At 44.2% G+C, this 20,364-nt stretch overlaps 1 protein-coding gene across 1 annotated transcript in view; it reads right to left on the bottom strand.

The window, feature by feature from the left end:
• Positions 1-1,308: 1,308 nt before the first annotated feature.
• LOC139752405 (uncharacterized) overlaps positions 1,309-20,364 on the bottom strand; it is a gene marked incomplete at its 5' end in the record, with an annotated part of 23,198 nt that continues 4,142 nt past the window's right edge. The window contains one exon of the mRNA XM_071668310.1: positions 1,309-1,589. Within this exon, the coding sequence (XP_071524411.1) occupies positions 1,309-1,589 (281 nt within the window). The remainder of the gene's footprint in view (positions 1,590-20,364) is intronic.

The following is a 20,364-nucleotide window of genomic DNA, read 5'->3' as shown; positions in this document are numbered from 1 at the left end:
GAAGCTCTCTCTCTCTCTCTCTCTCTCTCTCTCTCTCTCTCTCTCTCTCTCTCTCTCTCTCTCTCTCTCTCTCTCTCTCTCTCTCTCTCTTACCTCCCCAACTGTCACCCGCCACTCCCCAGTCTCAACTCCCCCATCCCTCCACCGCACTACCACAACCTACCCTTCTTCCTATTCACTCCCCTGATTTGTTCTCTCCCCATAACATCCTTCTCTCCAGTCCTGCCTTCTCTATTTAAGTCCCTATGACCTCCTATCCTTACGTCAAATGTTCTTTACATTCGATCCTTCCTTATTCTAGCCTTCCTTCACCCCATAGCCTGTCCTTCCTTCACTTCCTGGCTTCCCCTTCCTTCACTCCATAGCTTCCCTTTCCTTCACTTCCTGGCTTCCCTTTCCTCCAATCCCCAGCCTCCCCTTCCTTCACTTCCTAGCTTCCTCTCCCTTCACTCCCTAGCCTCCCCTTCCTTCACTCCCTAGCCTCCCCTTCCTTCACACCCTATCCTCCCCGTCCCCCAGGCCTCCCCTACAGCCTCCCCATCCCTCATGCCATATTGCTCCCGGCTGGCCAGGTGGGAAACAGCTGTCGTCACCAGACCATTATGGGTAATAATGGGGGATGGGGGGGAGAGGGAAGAGAGCAAAAGAAAGGTGTTGCCAGGGGGAGAGTGAGACAGTGAGAGGAGAGGGAGAGGTGTCAGGGAGAGGGGGAAGATAGGGGATGGGAGGAAAGATGTCAGAGTGGAGAGGGGGAGAAGTCACAGGGGTGAGGGGAGGTGTCAGAGTGGAGGGGGTGATGTCAGAGGGGAGGGGGAGAAGTCACAGGGGTGAGGGAAGGTGTCAGAGTGGAGAGGGAGAAATCACAGGGGTGAGGGGAGGTGTCAGAGTGGAGTGGGTGATGTCAGAGGGGAGGGGGAGAAGTCACAGGGGTGAGGGGAGGTGTCAGAGTGGAGGGGGAGAAGTCACAGGGGTGAGGGGAGGTGTCAGAGTGGAGGGGGTGATGTCAGAGGGGAGGGGGAGAAGTCACAGGGGTGAGGGGAGGTGTCAGAGTGGAGGGGGTGATGTCAGAGGGGAGGGGGAGAAGTCACAGGGGTGAGGGGAGGTGTCAAGAGTGGAGGGGGTGATGTCAGAGGGGAGGGGGAGAAGTCACAGGGGTGAGGGGAGGTGTCAGAGGGGAGGGAGAGGTGTCAGAGAGGTGGGGAAAGGTGTCAGAGTGGAGGTGGAGGAGTTATCTATGGAGAGGGAGGTGGGAGGTGTGTCAGGGGGGTGTTAAGGTGTCTAAGGGTGCGGCAGATCATCAGTGTTTACCTAAGTAGCTGGCTGGATGGCTGGGTCCTGGCTGGATGGGTGGGTCCTGGCTGGAAGGCTGGGTCCTGGCTGGAAGGCTGGGTCCTGGCTGGATGGGCAGGTCCTGGCTGGAAGGCTGGGTCCTGGCTGGACGGGCAGGTCCTGGCTGGAAGGCTGGGTCCTGGCTGGATGAGTAGGTCCTGGCTGGAAGGCTGGGTCCTGGCTGGATGGGCAGGTCCTGGCTGGAAGGCTGGGTCCTGGCTGGATGAGTAGGTCCTGGCTGGAAGGCTGGGTCCTGGAATCTGTGACCAGTAGCCAGAGGTCACTGCTATCCAAGGATAGTCACTGGTGCCCACGTGGTACTCACTGCTGACCCCTACCTGGTCACTGCTGTTGGCCAGGGTTGGTCACTGCTGGCCCCTACCTGGTCACTGCTGTTGGCTAGGGTTGGTCACTGCTAGCCCCTACCTGGTCACTGCTGTTGGCCAGGGTTGGTCACTGCTAGCCCCTACCTGGTCACTGCTATTGGCCAGGGTTGGTCACTGCTGGCCCCTACCTGGTCACTGCTCTTGCCAGGGTTGGTCACTGCTGGCCCCTACCTGGTCACTGCTCTTGCCAGGGTTGGTCACTGCTGGCCCCTACCTGGTCACTGCTATTGGCCAGGGTTGGTCACTGCTAGCCCCTACCTGGTCACTGCTCTTGGCCAGGGTTGGTCACTGCTGGCCCCTACCTGGTCACTGCTCTTGGCCAGGGTTGGTCACTGCTAGCTAGGAGGCTTTTCATGTTGGTTTGCGAACCTATCGTCTGCCAGTGCCAGATGTTCACGTCTTGTTGAACAACGATAGTGACAATGCTTAACGTCTCGTTGACCAATGATGGTGACAGATAATGGCCTCTCGTTAAACAATGATAGTGACAGATAATGTCGTCTTGTTGAACAACGGTAGTGACAGAGCTTAACGTCTCGTTGACCAATGATAGTGACGTAATGACCTCTCGTTCAACAATGATAGTGACATGATGACCTTTCGTTGAACAATGATAGTGACAGATAGTAAACTCTCATTGAACAATAATAGTGACAGATAACGACCTCTCATTGAACAATAATAGTAATAGATAATGACCTCTCGTTGAACAATAATAGTAACATAATGACCTTTCGTTGAGCAACGAGTGGCAAAATTTTTACCCGTCATTCATTTTAAGCTCTGGTTGAATACTGATAATGAAAAAAGAAGTTAATCTGTCGTTGATCATACTCTCTTGTTAAACAGTACCAGAGTTGATCATGCTCTCTCGTTAAACAGTGCTGTCGTTGATCATGCTCTCTCGTTAAACAGTGCTGTCGTTGATCATGGTCTCTCGTTAAACAGTGCTGTCGTTGATCATGCTCTCTCTCGTTAAACAGTGCCAGAGTTAAACATCTCTCTCTCGATTCAAGACAGCATCTGACACGTCGATGAACATCACACTGTCAGAGCTTAACCTCTCGTTCATCATGTGAGTGACATAACTTGAAGAAACTCTCGTTGAACACGGCTTCTCGTTAAACCATGATACGCCCATCGTAAGCTAGAGTAGAGAGAGGGGGCGTTCTACTTCATGTGTGGGCTCTACCAACGGCGCTCATCTTTAAAGTCTATTTTCGTCGAACTCAAATTTTTACACAAGGTTTAAAAATATATTTTTTGTTTGTTTCTTATAACTTTTTATAACTTCTCCTCTTGATCAAGTTAGGGTAAAGGGGGAAGGGGGGCGGGGGAAGGAGTTAAGGGTTCATTAACTTTTGTTAAGGGCAAGTTACATGATGGAGAAGGGCTCTGTTTTATGTACGCTTTACCCTCATCTCCTTGTTCATGTTTGATTACACACACCACACACACACACACACTCACACACACACACACACACACACACACACACACACACACACACACACACACACACACACACACAGAGTTTAATCTACTAATACCTAAGTGGACCTTTTTTTATATAAAGGTCATTAACAAAAGAGATAAAGTGATTAGCTGTGATTACGTGACTTAAGAAGATTACGAGGAAAGATAAAATAGGGAAGAATAATACCCTGGTCAATATTACATTTCTCTTTACTTATAAATATATTGATCCACCCATCGGCTATATCTGACCAAATAAATTCTTTATTCCTGGTACAGCAACGTAAGTCTTATGTCTCTCAAGCTTATGGAATTGAAGAGGGTTGGAGTGAACATATATAAGGCAGGATCTTCATCACTTCTCCGGTGAGTATTGGCAACTGAGAGCATGTGAAATGTGAGGGAGTTTAAAAAAAAAAATCACTAGAGTTACGCAAGGCAAATTATAATAACCTGGGTAGGTGTAAAGTGGGAGGGTGAGTGAGGCATAGTTTATAAAGGTTTTGATACCATTAGGTTCATAGGAGTTTGTGATTCCTATAGTCAGTGACAGAGGAAAGAGGGTTAGAAGTTACAATAAACAGAGGAAATGCAGGATTATAGAACTGTGGAATCTATACAGAGACCAGGACAATGTCAGGGAACGAAGGAGGAACTTAGGGAACACAGATAACTCAAAGAACATAATGGAGAGATAAGGAAAGAAGGCAGAGGGAAAGTAGCCACACGGGGAAAGACTGTTCATCTTGTGGGGAAAGTCTGAGATGAAGATGGTCAAAAAAAAAGGGTCTTTTCCTCGGATGTTCCTAAGATAAATCAACATGAATTACTCGTGAGACAGAGACCAGAAACTGCTGAAAAAGAAACGAGCTTATCTTTTGGCGGGGGAATGAGGAACACAAACACTGTGGACTGGGACAGAGGAACGAAGCTAGGGAGAAAGTGAAACACTACGACATAGTAAATTACTCCATAAATCTGCAGAGAGGGTGATAAAAGCTGGGAGAGAGAGAGAGAGAGAGAGAGAGAGAGAGAGAGAGAGAGAGAGAGAGAGAGAGAGAGAGAGAGAGAGAGAGAGAGAGAGATATCACTACCGACGACTGTACGTGGTCTGTCGGACTGAGGGTTAACGAGAGAGTGTGTGGAGTGTTTAAGACCAGCGCGGGACGGCGAAAAATGGACAGTTTGGAAAACAGTTAGAGAGACGTGGAGTTAAGGACCTCCAACAAATGGGGCGGCATCAACCTAAGAGCATTAGTAAAAGAAGAGGTAGATAGACTTGAGTTGTTGATACTCTTATGGCTGGAAAAAGATCGTGTATCAACCCGAGAGGACACAGTGGCGAGGGGGAGACTGAGAGAGTGGTGGGACACTCAGAGCATCAGATCAGGTAGGAGAGGTAGAGAATGCAGGGGAGCAGGTGTTCGTTTTGAAGCGTCTGTGTGAGGAATACTCAGAGGAACAGAAGGATTTCCATGTGGTATTCATGGACATGGAGAAAGCGTATGATAAGGTTGATAGAGATGCTCAGTGGAAGGTGCTAAGAATATGTGGTGTAAGAAGACAGCTACTGGAAGCAGTGAAAGGCATTTTTGAGAAAGTAAGAAGAATATGCTGGTAAGCAGAGAAGACATTGAGTATTTCCAGGTGAAGGTGGTGTCTGCGTCTAGCGTATATGATGATCACCATGGCTGTTTAATCTGCTTATGGATGATACGGTGAAGGAGGTAAACGCGAGGTCGAAATAGACTCAAGCTGTGAGTCTGTTGCTGTTTGCAGATGACACGGTAATGAGGCTTAGCAAGGGAAAGAGGCAAATTGGTTTTGAGCGTGAGTTTGAATGGAGAGAACTTGGAGGTCGTGAAGTGTTTTCGATCCGTGGGAAATGACATGGCAGCGGATAGAGCCATGAAAAATGGAGTGAATCATAGAATGTATGATAGGGCAAAGATGTTCATGTTTGATGTTATAGTAGTCCCGACGGTGCTGTATGGATAGGAAGCGTGGGTCATAAATGCAAATGCACGAAAGAGGGTGGATGTGTCGGAAATGAAATGCCTGAGGACAATATGTGGTGTGAGGAGGATTGATCAAGTAAGTAATGATACTGTAAGAAAGGTGAGGCAGTAGGGGGAGTGTGCTCGAGAGAGATGAGCAGGGTGTGTCGAAATGGATTGGACATATGGAGAGGATGAGTGAGGAGAGACTGACCAAGAAGATACAGTATATGCGTCGGAAATACAAGGAACAAGGAGGAGGGGGACACCAAGAACTAGATGGAAGGATGGGGTGAATGATCCTAAACATGCAAGAGGGTGTGAGGCATGCAAGGGATAGATCGAACTGTACCAATCTGGTATACAGAAGCTGAGGTACCATCAGTGGGCTGAACTAGGTTATATGAAGCGGTCAAGGGAAACCACGGAGAGATCCGCAGGGCTTGGCTGTGGACTGAGGGCTCTGAAACCAGTCCATAATACATGACAGCTATAGAGTGGATGTGAGCCAAGGAGTGCCCTTTCTTCGTTTTTCCCCCCGCGCTACCTCACTACGGTATAGAGAAAAACATCAAATAACTGTACAGTACACAGATATTGTTTGGCTGTCTCTGGAAAGCCCGAAGTTCGCTGGAACTCCTGGTATGCGGGCCTGGAGGCCCAACTGTCACAGTTGACATGGAAAACAAAAATACAATATGTATGTGTGTGTGTGTGTGTGTGTGTGTGTGTGTGTGTGTGTGTGTGTGTGTGTGTGTGTGTGTGTGCCAGGCCGAGAATACCGCTGTGGACTCTGTTGCTCTGGTGGGACTGACTGAAAACCCATGTATAGATGTATTTGCATGTATACAGACAGTCGTAGAGTAATGTACATATATATGAACGAATATTATACACGTAAACACACACACACACACACACACACACACACACACACACACACTTGATATCTGAATAATAGCCACTATAAACGCAATTAATATTCAAAACAATAACCACAATACACCCAGGCAATATTCAGACAATAGCCACTATGATGTGTTAATACTCCAACAATAGCCACAGTAATCTGTTAATACTCCAACAATAGCCACAATAATCTGTTAATACTCCAGCAATAGCCGCAATGATCTGTTAATACTCCAACAATAGCCACAATAATCTGTTAATACTCCAACAATAGCCACAATAATCTGTTAATGCTCAAACAAAAGCCACAATTATGCGTCAATACTCCAACAATAGCCACATTAATGTGTTAATACTCCAACAATTGCCACGATAATCTGTTTATACTCCAACCTCAGCCACAACAATCTGTTAACACTCAAACAATAGCCACAATACACTCATATAATGTTTAGACAATAGCCACAATTAACCCAGCTGATATCTGAACGAGAACCCTCGATAAACACAACTGAAATTCAAACAATAACAATGATAAACCCAATTGTTATTCAAACAATAGACACAATAATCTCAGTTGATATCTAGACAATAGACACGATGAATTCACTCAATGTTAGTCAATAGCCGCAATTAACTAGCTGATCTGTAAACAAAAGCCATGATATACCCAATCAGAATTCAAACAGTCACCACACCTACAGTAAACCTACTAGACAATCAAACAACAGTCACGTTAACCCATTTATTAGCCAAACAAGTCTCAATAAACCCATTTATTAGCCAAACAAGTCACAATAAACCCATTTATTAGCCAAACAAGTCTCAATAAACCCGTTTATTAGCCAAACAAGTCTCAATAAACCCATTTATTAGCCAAAAAAGTCACAATAAACCCATATAATAGCCAAACAAGTCTCAATAAACCCATTTATTAGCCAAACAAGTCTCAATAAACCCATTTATTAGCCAAACAAGTCACAATATACCCATTTAATAGCCAAACAAGTCACAATTAACCGATTTAATAGCGAAAAAATTTCAATAAACCGATTTGATAGCCAAACAAATCACAATAAATCCATCTAATAGCCATACAAGTCACAAAAACCGATTTGATAGCGAAACAAGTCACAATAAACCGATTTGATAGCGAAACAAGTCACAATAAACCCATTCAATAGCCAAACAAGTCACAATAAACCTATTTGATAGCGAAACAAGTCACAATAAACCCATTTAACAGCCAAAAAATCACAATAAAGCCATTTGATAGCGAAACAAGTCACTATAAACCGATTTAATAGCGAAACAAGTCACAATAAACCCATTCAATAGCAAAACAATTCAAAATAAACCGATTTTAATAGCCAAACAAGTCACAATAAACCCATTCAATAGCCAAACAAGTCACAATAAACCGATTTGATAGCCAAACAAGTCACAATAAACCGACTTGATAGCCAAGCAAGTCACAATAAACCCATTTAACAGCCAAACAATACAAAATAAACCCATTAAATAACCAAACTACACTCACAACAAACCGACTTGATAGCCAAACAAGTCACAATAAACCCATTTAATAACCAAACAACAGATACAATAAACCCATTTAATAACCATACAACAGTGAAAGTAAACCGATTTAATAGCCAAACAATAGTCACAAGAAACGGTAATTAGTCTGAAAATAGCCACAGTTAACCCAACTAATGGCCAAACAATATCACAGTGAACCCAGTTAATATTCAGACAACAGCCACGAGAAACACTAGTTAATAGTCAAACAATAGTCGTAATAAATCTATTTTTGAGTCAGACAATGATATGAAAAATAATAGTCGAATCATATTCACAACAAACTCAATTAATAGTTAAACAGTAGCGACAAAAAATAAAAGAACTCAGTCAATAGTCATAAGAATGCCACAATAAGACCAGTTGATAGTCAAACAAAGCCTCAACAAATCTATTCAGAAGTCAAACAATAGCCTCAATAAACAGTTCATTGCCAAACAATGGACACAATAAACCTACTTAAGAGCTAGATAATATCCACAATAAACAAAATTGATACTCAAACAGTAGCCACAATAAGCGAAGTAAACAGTCAAACAATAGCCATCATAGAACGAGTTGATAGCTAGACAACAGCCACAATGAACCCAATTGATAGTCAAACAATAGCCGCAATAAACCCACTTAATAGTCACACAATAGCGTAGTAAACCCAATTAATAGTGACACAATAGTGCAATAAACCCACTGAATAGTCAAACAATAGCCGCAATAAAATCGATTAATAATCGATAAACCCAATTAATAGTCAAACAAACTCAATTGATAATCAATAAACCCAATCAATAGTCAAACAACAGCTGCAGTAAACCCGATTGATAGTCAAACAATGGCCGCACTAAACGGAATTAATAGTCAAACAATAGCCGCAATAAACCTAATCTATAGTCAAACAATAGCCGCAATAAACCCAATTAATAGTCAAACAATAGCCACAATAAACCCAATTAATTGTCAAACAAATGCAGCAATAAACCCAATTTATAGTCATACAACAGCCGCCTTTAACAGTCAAACAACAGCCGCAATTAATCGTCAAACAATAACCGCAATCAATAGTCAAACAATAGCCACAATTTAGTAAAAAAATAGCAGCAATAAATCCAATTAATAGTCAAACAATAGGAGCAATTAATCCAATTAGTAATCAAACAATAGCAGCAATAAACCCAATTAACAGTCAAACAATAGCCGCAATCAATAGTCAAAGAATAGCCGCAATTGATAGTCAAACAATAGCAGCAATCAATAATCAAACAATAGCTGTAATTAATAGTTAAACAACAGCCGCAATTAAGTCATACAGTAGGCGCAATCTATAGTCAAACAATAGCAGCAATCAATAGTCAAACAATAGCCGTACTAAACCCAATTAATAGTCAAACAATAGCAGCAATAAACCCAATTAACAGTCAAACAATAGCCGCAATCAATAGTCAAAGAATAGTCGCAATTGACAGTCAAACAATAGCTGCAATCAATAATCAAACAATAGCTGTAATCAATAGTTAAACAACAGCCGCAATTAAGTCAAACAATAGCCGCAATCAATAGTCAAACAATAGCAGCAATCAACAGTCAAACTGATAGCCGTAATAAACCCAATTAATAGTCAAACAATAGCCGCAATAAACCCAATTACTAGTCAAACAAAAGCCGCAGCAAATCCGGTTAACAGACTATAGCCGGGTCAGAGCTGGTGGCGCTGAGTGGCCTGGAGGTGTGGCACTAAACTAAGTGTAAAATGCCACTGAATCAACCACATCACTGCCAACATCTTCACAAGACACACTGTTAAAAACGACCGTTGATAAAACTATGAATATTAATGAGGGTCCACACGTGTCCCTGGGATGGGGGACTACCAGGACCCCCCCCGCATGGGGTTATCTTGGCATATATATATATATATATATATATATATATATATATATATATATATATATATATATATATATATATATATATTTTTTCTTTCTTTCTTTCAAACTATTCGCCATTTCCCGCGTTAGCGAGGTAGCGTTAAGAACAGAGAACTGGGCCTTTGAGGGAATATCCTCACCTGGCCCCCTTCTCTGTTCCTTCTTTTGGAAAAATAAAAAAAAAAAAGATAATGAGAGGGGAGGATTTCCAGCCCCCCGCTCCCTCCCCTTTTAGTCGCCTTCTACGACACGCAGGGAATACGTGGGAAGTATTCTTTCTCCCCTATCCCCAGGGAGGATATATATATATATATATATATATATATATATATATATATATATATATATATATATATATATATATATATATATATATATATATATTTTTTTTTTTTTTTTTTTCATGAACTATAGCGTTATCTCGAGGTCTCATTCGTGAGTGAGTGTGTTATCTTGGTACCTGTCTCATGGGCCACAGTGTTATCTTGACGTGGCTCGCGCAAGTTACAGTATTATCTTGATGACTCATGATTCATAGTGTTATCTCAACGCCTTTCTTATGAGTCATCGTGTTATCTTGATGACCTCATGATTCACAGTGTTACCTTGATGACCTCATGAGTCACAGTGTTATCTTGATGACCTCATGATTCACAGTGTTACCTTGATGACCTCATGAGTCACAGTGTTATCTTGATGACCTCATGAGTCACAGTGTTATCTTGATGACCTCATGATTCACAGTGTTATCTTGATGACCTCATGATTCACAGTGTTATCTTGATGACCTTATGAGTCACAGTGTTATCTTGATGACCTCATGATTCACAGTGTTATCTTGATGACCTCATGATTCACAGTGTTATCTTGATGACCTCATGATTCACAGTGTTATCTTGATGACCTCATGAGTCACAGTGTTATCTTGATGACCTCATGATTCACAGTGTTATCTTGATGACCTTATGAGTCACAGTGTTATCTTGATGACCTTATGATTCACAGTGTTATCTTGATGACCTCATGATTCACAGTGTTATCTTGATGACCTCATGATTCACAGTGTTATCTTGATGACCTTATGAGTCACAGTGTTATCTTGATGACCTCATGAGTCACAGTGTTATCTTGATGACCTCATGAGTCACAGTGTTATCTTGATGACCTCATGATCCACAGTGTTATCTTGATGACCTCATGATTCACAGTGTTATCTTGATGACCTCATGATTCACAGTGTTATCTTGATGACCTCATGATTCACAGTGTTATCTTGATGACCTCATGAGTCACAGTGTTATCTTGATGACCTCATGAGTCACAGTGTTATCTTGATGACCTCATGATTCACAGTGTTATCTTGATGACCTCATGATTCACAGTGTTATCTTGATGACCTCATGATCCACAGTGTTATCTTGATGACCTCATGAGTCACAGTGTTATCTTGATGACCTCATGATTCACAGTGTTATCTTGATGACCTCATGAGTCACAGTGTTAATTTGATGACCTTATGATTCACAGTGTTATCTTGATGACCTTATGAGTCACAGTGTTATCATGATGACCTTATGAGTCTCATTATCAACTTGACGTCGTGAAAATGTCTGTTGTATGTCAGATGTTATCATAAAGACTGTGTCATGTGCCGAAGCGTTAACATAGCCTGTGTGTCATGTGTCATAGAGTTATCTGAACGTCTCTGCCATGTGTCATAAAGTTATCTGAACATCTGCATCATGTGTCATAGAGTTATCTGAACATCTGTGTCATGTGTCATAGAGTTATCTGAACATCTGTGTCATGTGTCATAGAGTTATCTGAACATGTGTCATGTGTCAAAGAGCTATGAGAACATCTGTGTCATGTGTCATAGAGTTATCTGAACATCTGTGTCATGTGTCATAGAGTTATCTGAACATCTGTGTCATGTGTCATAGTTATCTGAACATCTGTGTCATGTGTCATAGAGTTATCTGAACGTCTGTATCATGTGTCATAGAGTTATCTGAACATCTGTATCATGTGTCATAGAGTTATCTGAACGTCTGTATCATGTGTCATAGAGTTATCTGAACATCTGTGTCATGTGTCATAGAGTTATCTGAACATCTGTGCCATGTGTTATAGAGTTATCTGAACATCTGTGTCATGTGCCATAGTGTTATCTGAACATCTGTGTCATGAGTCAAAGAGTTATGACAACGTCTGTGTCATTGCTTCATAGTGTCATATTCAAGTCATCTTCATGTGATGTAGTGTTATTATAACATCTGCGTCATGTGTCATGTGACACAGTGTTCTAATGATGCCATGAACGAGAACCATGTTCTTTGTGAGAACGAAGCCAGGGCAGGTCAGCAATAACCAGGTCATGGCAGGTTGGCAATAACCAGGTCATGGCAGGTTGGCAATAACCAGGTCATGGCAGGTTGGCAGTAATCAGGTTAAGGCAGGTCAGCAAGGACCTGGTCACACGAGGTCAGCAACAATGACTAGGTCACATCAGGTCAGAAACAGTAACCAGGTTACGATAGGTCAACAGGAACAACCAGGTCACACACACCAGCTCAGCAATCATCACCAGGTCACACACACACACATCAGGTCAACAATCATCACCAGGTCATACACACACATCAGGTCAGCAATCATCACCAGGTCACACACACACATCAGGTCAGCAATCATCACCAGGTCACACACACACACACACACATCAGGTCAGCAATCATCACCAGGTCACACACACACACATCAGGTCAGCAATCATCACCAGGTTACACACACACATCAGGTCAACAATGCAGTAACAGGTCACACACACATACATCAGGTCAGCAATCATCACCAGGTCACACACATCAGGTCAGCAATCATCACTAGGTCACACACACATCAGGTCAGCAATCATCACCAGGTCACACACACACATCAGGTCAACAATGCAGTAACAGGTCACACACACATACATCAGGTCAGCAATCATCACCAGGTCACACACATCAGGTCAGCAATCATCACTAGGTCACACACACACACACACATCAGGTCAGCAATCATCACCAGGTCACACACACATCAGGTCAGCAATCATCACCAGGTCACACACACACACACCAGGTCAGCAATCATCACCAGGTCACACACATCAGGTCAGCAATCATCACCAGGTCACACACACACACACCAGGTCAGCAATCATCACCAGGTCACACACATCAGGTCAGCAATCATCACCAGGTCACACACACACACATCAGGTCAGCAATCATCACCAGGTCACACACATCAGCTCAGCAATCATCACCAGGTCACACACACACACATCAGGTCAGCAATCATCACCAGGTCACACACATCAGCTCAGCAATCATCACCAGGTCACACACACACACATCAGGTCAGTAATCATCACCAGGTCACACACACACACATCAGGTCAGCAATCATCACCAGGTCACACACATCAGGTCAGCAATCATCACCAGGTCACACACACACACATCAGGTCAGCAATCATCACCAGGTCACACACACACACACACACACACACACACACACACACACACACACACACACACACACACACACACATCAGGTCAGCAATCATCACCAGGTCACACACACACACACCAGGTCAGCAATGCAGTAACAGGTCCCAGGGCATCAGGTTACCGGGGTGGGAATTGTTATTATAACTTTGTTCAGAATGAAAACCCCGGCCATAAATCTAGCAGATAACCCCACACACACGATTTCTGCTCCCTCACCCCCTCACACCTCTCTCCACTGAACACCACCTCCTCATCAACACTCCTCCCTCATGATTCTCCAACCTCATCAACCTTCCAATCAACCAAGATTCATCACATAATCGCCCAACCTCATTATTACACCCCAGTCACAACCACCTCATTACTCCGTAATCACTCCACCTCATTTTACCCCAATCATTCCATCTCCTTACCTAATCACTCCACCTCATTTCACCCCAATCATTCCACCTCCCTACTCCCTAATCACTCCACCTCATTCTACCCCAATCACCCCATCTCCTTACCTAATCACTCCACCTTATTCTACCCCAATCATTCCACCTCATTCTACCCTAATCACCCCATCTCCTTACCTAATCACTCCACCTCATTCTACCCCAATCATTCCACCTCCCTACTCCCTAATCACTCCACCTCATTCTACCCCAATCACCCCACCTCCATTTTCCGTAATTACTCCACCTCATTCTACCCCAATTACCCCACCTCATCACTTCCGATCACCCCCACCTCATTATTCCATAATCACCCTAACTCATTTTCCCTCTAACCACCCCACCTCATTATACCCCAATCACCCCTCTTCATCACCCAGCCACCAATCCCAGTGTAAAACCTTACGACTCACGTGCTCAACTCTCAGTGTTAATGATCTTATGTTATCTTTCTTATCATAATCCTCTAATGATACGTTATCGTATAAATGAAGGAATGTGTAAATGAATCTATGAAAAGAGTATATATATATATATATATATATATATATATATATATATATATATATATATATATATATATATATATATATATATATATAAATATATATATATATATATATATATATATATATATATATATATATATATATATATATATATATATATATATATATATATATATATATATATATATATATATATATATATATTCATTACACACACACACACATATATATATATTTGCAAATCTAAGCATGATATTTGCATTTCAAGCTGAGCTATGAAATGCCGTTGCATATTCACTTTTCAGAAGCATTTTTATATAGCCCTTTTCCCATTTGAGTAATGGTACACTCATCATCATTACCAAGCTTGTATCTCAAAGTTCCAGTGTGTGTGTGTGTGTGTGTGTGTGTGTGTGTGTGTGTGTGTGTGTGTGTGTGTGTGTTTTCCCTCGTCAAGCACTTGACCATGTAACACTATATCGTGCAGACGTACGGTCGTCCGGTGTGACAAGATATGATGGAAGATGATAAACACGACTGTGATAAGAAGGTGAGGCACATTAATTACTTCACGTCTTGATAATGAGCCTTTCAAGGGGGGAGGGGGATGGATGGGATGGTGGGATGACGAATGAAGGGGAGAGAGAGAGAGAGAGAGAGAGAGAGAGAGAGAGAGAGAGAGAGAGAGAGAGAGAGAGAGAGAGAGAGAGAGAGAGAGTTATCTATCTTTAATTTTATATTCCTTTTTTAGCATTGGTTATTCCCCTCGTGCGCAGGGTATGGGTCGCTGGATGAGGCGTGTGGACCTACAACGTCAGGTTTGATTTATGAAGTTCAAGTGGTGGTGGTCGGGTCATGCCTCCTCCCTGGTCTCCTACGATCCTGAGTAGATCCACCTCTGTCTAATGGTAGATGCATCGCAAAATCATTTCTACTCACAACGAGGATAAACACATCAAGGAAAACACCCAGGTCCTTGCCCTAGGAAAACATGTCTATGTACACACCCACCCACCAGGTCCTGGCCTACATAAAGGACTTTGTTTTTAAAGGAAAGTGGACGTCAACAGACCCGGATACCCTGGCCTCACTCCCATACCACAACCACGGGAGTACCTGGCGGTATGGACAAGCCACACACTCAGTACACACACACACACCTTGATGCGGGCGTGAGTGAGTGAGTGAGTGAGTGAGTGAGTGAGTGGTCGCTCCTCCATCTCAAGATGTGGAGTCAGAAGTAAACATTCTGTTCTTATTACATTACGTTGTCACGCTCAACTATTTCATTACATCCGGAGGCGGGACGCGTCGCTGCGCTAACTGTAAACATTTCTACGAAAAAGATTTAAGATGGATCATTGGAAAAAAATCTCGTGTGTTACCATTCAAAAAAGCGTACTGGAAAGAGGACTGAAAGGATAACGTAAAAGCTTATATAGAAAAAACAGTAAGATGGCGGTGACTTTAAACCACAATAACAGCAGAAACAACATCAACAACAACAACAACAAAACACACATACACACACACACACACACACACACACACACACACACACACACACACACACACACATACACACACACACACTTACTGATCTACGTACATGATTGCCATAATGTTTGACGATGACGGGGTCATGATGAAAGTGAGACGTGAGGGGGGGAACTGCATTAACGTGCAAGGGGACCTCGACAGACTCCAAAGCTGGTCGCACACATGGTCGATGAAGTTTAACCTAAAGTCAGTGTAAAGTAATGAGGATAGGACACAGTGATAAAAAAGGCCTCAATGTGAATATTATCGACCAAGAAATAAGCTGTAGGAATCTGGGTGAGAGAGAGAGAGAGAGAGAGAGAGAGAGAGAGAGAGAGAGAGAGAGAGAGAGAGAGAGAGAGAGAGAGAGAGAGAGAGAGAGAGAGAGAGAGAGAGAGAGAGAGACTTGGGAGTCGACATCGTCTCTGACCTGTCGCCAGAGCCCGACATTAGGAGAACAGTTGAGGAGATCAACTGTCTGCTGGCAAACGTTACAAGTGCCACATCCGACATAAGGCCAGAAACTAGAATAGGCTTCTCACGTTTAGGCACCGCGCGTACAGAAGCACAAAAAGCCTATAGAGAAGGTCTACAAGACGGTGAAAATAGAGATGGTACTGAAGTAAAAGAGCTGAGCAACAGGGGAAAGGTTGGAAGCCCTAGATATACCCACCATGGAAGAAAGAAGAGTGAGGGGTGATCTGATCACAGTCTTTTAAGCTTTTAAAACAGTGAACACTTCTTCGATAAACGTAGGGACAGGATAAGCATAGGACATGGAATTAAGGAAGAAACTTGTTAAAATGAGATGTAACGAAGTGGTTTTATGGTATAAGAACGATGGATGAATGGTATAAACCGAAAGAAAACGCTGTCAATATAGACAGCATATAGAAGTCTCAAAAGATGTATGACAGTAGAGAATGTCCAACAGATGTAGGGCCTTATGAGTGTAGACCTCCCTCCCCGTGCAGGACAAATAGGTAATTACGAAGGATACACGTCACGTAATCCTTCTCGAAATGGGTTGAGGTCACTCGTGACTTACCACAAGGTTCTGTTCTGGGACCACTGCTCTTCTTGATCTATGTAAACAATTTGCCACTAGGACTGCTGTAATATGTTTGCGGATGATGCTGAGGTCACGAGGAAGGTGAAAAGCGAAAGAGGATTACAGAAACCCACAAACTCCAAAGCTGGTCTGATACAGGTTTAATTAAATTCCACCCGAGTAAATACAAGGTAATGAGGGTGGGATACAGCGAAAGGTCTCGATATGAATATTATTCAGCAGGAAATAAGCTGCGTGAATATGTGTGTGTCCCAGGTTCGGCCCCAGGGCACCCTGTGGCTGAAATGATTTATATGACTTTCCATATGGACATTACATCCATTTGGTGTTGATTTTAGGGCGATCTTTGGACCGTGTGCATGCAGGCTACTCTTTCTTTATCCAATTGGTTACATGATGTGATGTGGGTTAGGACGGATCACAGAAAAATGATCTAAGGTGGTTAACTTTTTGTTTCCAGTGTGGCCCACCAGATACATCCCCAGGTTGTCATTCACAAGAGCCAGGGTTCGACTCTTGGGAAATTTGTGGTGGGACAGAAGAAGGAACCATACGAGGGTGTGTTTACCCCACTCAAAAGCTCAGGCTGGGCTGTCTGTCTGAATCTACGTCGACACAATGAAAACGAGACATAAGGAAGAGATAGATAGTATGTTTAGAGAGAGAAGCCAAACTGTTCTGGCTGTAAGTGACGCAAAATTCAAGGGCAATGTAGATGAATGGCTTGGAAATGTCCCAAGGGTAGAGTCTGGGTTAGGGTAAGGGCGAGAGCACAGAGGGTGTGAAAGAGTGTAGGGAAGTGAGTCTCAGACTGCTGTGGGGGGAAAAAAAAAAAACAGAAAATGGATTGCGAGAGATGGGTAACAGTTAGACCTTATGCACCTGGTTGCGAGAGGAATGACGAAGAGAGGTGAAGGTTCTGGTAAGATCTGAGTGAGTGTGCCAAGCAATGCTGATGTAAAAGGGACCGAGTGTTTTGAGAGGGTGATCTGAACACATTTATAGATGATACGGCAGTCGAGGGTACAAGAGGGAGGTTGGAGTTGGGGGGGGGTTAGGCATGGTGTGCCCTTTGTGAAGGAAAATGGGGAACAGGTCGTACAGACACGTGATGAGAAAGGACAGGTAATTGGCAATGATTGGCATAAGAAGAAAGACTTAAGCAATGGGTGAGTCTGTCGGGTTTGGCTGTGGAGAATGTTCAGTAGATTAGACTGTTCTTCGTCTCTTCCTAGCGCTACCTCGCCAAAGCGGGGAACGGCGAACACGTGGGAGCTGAGTGAGTGGGCTAGTCCTCCGTGCGTGGCGCGGCTGGGTAAGGTTAAGTCCCTTAGAAACGACAATACGACCATTGAAGACGACGGTACGACCCTTCAGTACGATGGTATATGACCTTTGTGTACGGTGGCCTGGCCAATTTATCCCAGTCTTGAGGGTGAGATAAAAGGCGTAAGCCACCAGAGACAAGGAGCCGCTCTCTCACCCTCAGTAACCCATAACAACAGTGGGTGTGGACCTGTGTAATGTTTGGGACCCGGGACACTGGCTAGGACATCCCGGGACACTGGCTAGGACATCCCGGGACTCTAGCTAGGACATCCCGGGACACTAGCTAGGACATCCCAGGACACTGGTTGGGACATCCCGGGACACTGGCTGGGACATCCCGGGACACTGGCTGGGACATTCCGAGACACTGGCTGGGACATCCCGGGACACTGGCTGTGACATCCCGGGACACTGGCTGGGACATTCCGGGACACTGGCTGGGACATCCCGGGACACTGGCTAGGACATCCCAGGACACTGGTTGGGACATCCCGGGACACTGGCTGGGACATTCTAAGACACTGGCCAGGATATCCTGGGACACTGGTTGGGACATTCCGGGACACTGGCCAGGGCATCCTGGGACAGTGACCAGGACCTCCTGGGACAATGGCCGGGACATCCCGGGACACTGGCCAGGACATCCCAAGCCCCTAAGAATTCACTTCGAGGTAGAAATATACATCTGTCTCTCTCGACGTCATAAATGAGAATTGAGAGAGAGAGAGAGAGAGAGAGAGAGAGAGAGAGAGAGAGAGAGAGAGAGAGAGAGAGAGAGAGAGAGAGAGAGAGAGAGAGAGAGAGAGAGAGAGAAGGCCCCCATGCAACTCAGCCTGACCTGCACGACCAGATAACGACTATCTATAGATACCAGGGTTAGTGAAGATGGGGAAGTATCTATAGGTACCAGGGTTAGTGAAGATGGGGAAGTATCTATAGGTACCAGGGTTAGTGAAGATGGGGAAGTATCTATAGATACCAGGGTTAGTGAAGATGGGGAAGTATCTATAGATACCAGGGTTAGTGAAGATGGGGAAGTATCTATAGATACCAGGGTTAGTGAGGATGGGAAAGTATCTATAGATACCAGGGTTAGTGAGGATGGGAAAGTATCTATAGATACCACGATCACACAGACGAAAGCACAACATCAAGGCACCGCTTGAGTTGTGGCGCTGTGGGCCACGAACCCGGGCCTCACCACATCCATCCAGACAGCTGGCCCGTGGTAACATCAGCTGGCCCGTGGTGACAACAGATGGTCCGTGGTAACAACAGATGGTCCGTGGTAACAACAGATGGTCCATGGTAACATCAGATGGTCCGTGGTAACATCAGATGGTCCGTGGTAACATCAGATGGTTCGTGGTAACATCAGATGGTCCGTGGTGACAACAGATGGTCCGTGGTAACAACAGATGGTCCATGGTAACATCAGATGGTCCGTGGTAACATCAGATGGTCCGTGGTAACAACAGATGGCCCGTGGTAACAACAGCTGACACCCCGTGGTAACAACAGCTGACACCCCCGTGGTAACAACAGCTGACACCCCCGTGGTAACAACAGGTGACACCCCGTGGTAACAACACAGTGAGTCTCGACCACTTCACAACCCACACCACACAAGGGCCTCTCACATTCTCCTGTGCACTGGCAAGTCAAGCCCCCACAACACAATTACTGTAAATAATTACTTTTCTTCTCCATTCCAACTTTTACCTCAAGTCTGAGACGAAATGAGGGGGTGTGGGAGGTGGGGGAGGAAGAGAGGAAATTAAAGAATAATTAAGACATTTAGGAAAGGAATTTAAGGTGGGAAACGTTCTTTCCTTTGTTGGTCTGGGAAAGCAATTAACATGAAGGCCCACACGACAATCATGTGACAGCCCTAGGGGGGCCCCCACACAGATAATTTGATTAATTAGTATCAGTTTGTGGAGTGGGATGCAACGGGTGGAGGAGGGAAGGTCTTAGTGACGGTGGCAGGGGTGGAGTGGTATGTAAGGGAGAGGAGGTCTTAGTGATAGGTGTGGAGTGGTATGTAAAGGGTGAAGGGAGGAGGTCTTAGTGATGGGTGTGGAGTGGTTTGTAAGGAAGAGGGGGTCTTAGTGTTGGGTGTGGAGTGGTATGTAAAGGGTGAAGGGAGGAGGTCTTAGTGATGGGTGTGGAGTGGTATGTAAAGGGGGAGGGGAGGTCTTAGTGATGGGTGTGGAGTGGTTTGTAAGGGAGAGGGGGTTTTAGTGATGGGTGTGGAGTGGTATGTAAAGGGTGAGGGTAAGTCTTAGTGATGGGTGTGGAGTGGTATGTAAAGGGGG

The sequence above is a fragment of the Panulirus ornatus genome, chromosome 2 (assembly GCF_036320965.1).
Source record: "Panulirus ornatus isolate Po-2019 chromosome 2, ASM3632096v1, whole genome shotgun sequence".
Classification (NCBI taxonomy): domain Eukaryota; kingdom Metazoa; phylum Arthropoda; class Malacostraca; order Decapoda; family Palinuridae; genus Panulirus; species Panulirus ornatus.
The sequence above is the reverse complement of the archived record's forward strand: the minus strand, read 5'-3'. Positions and strand labels throughout refer to the sequence as shown.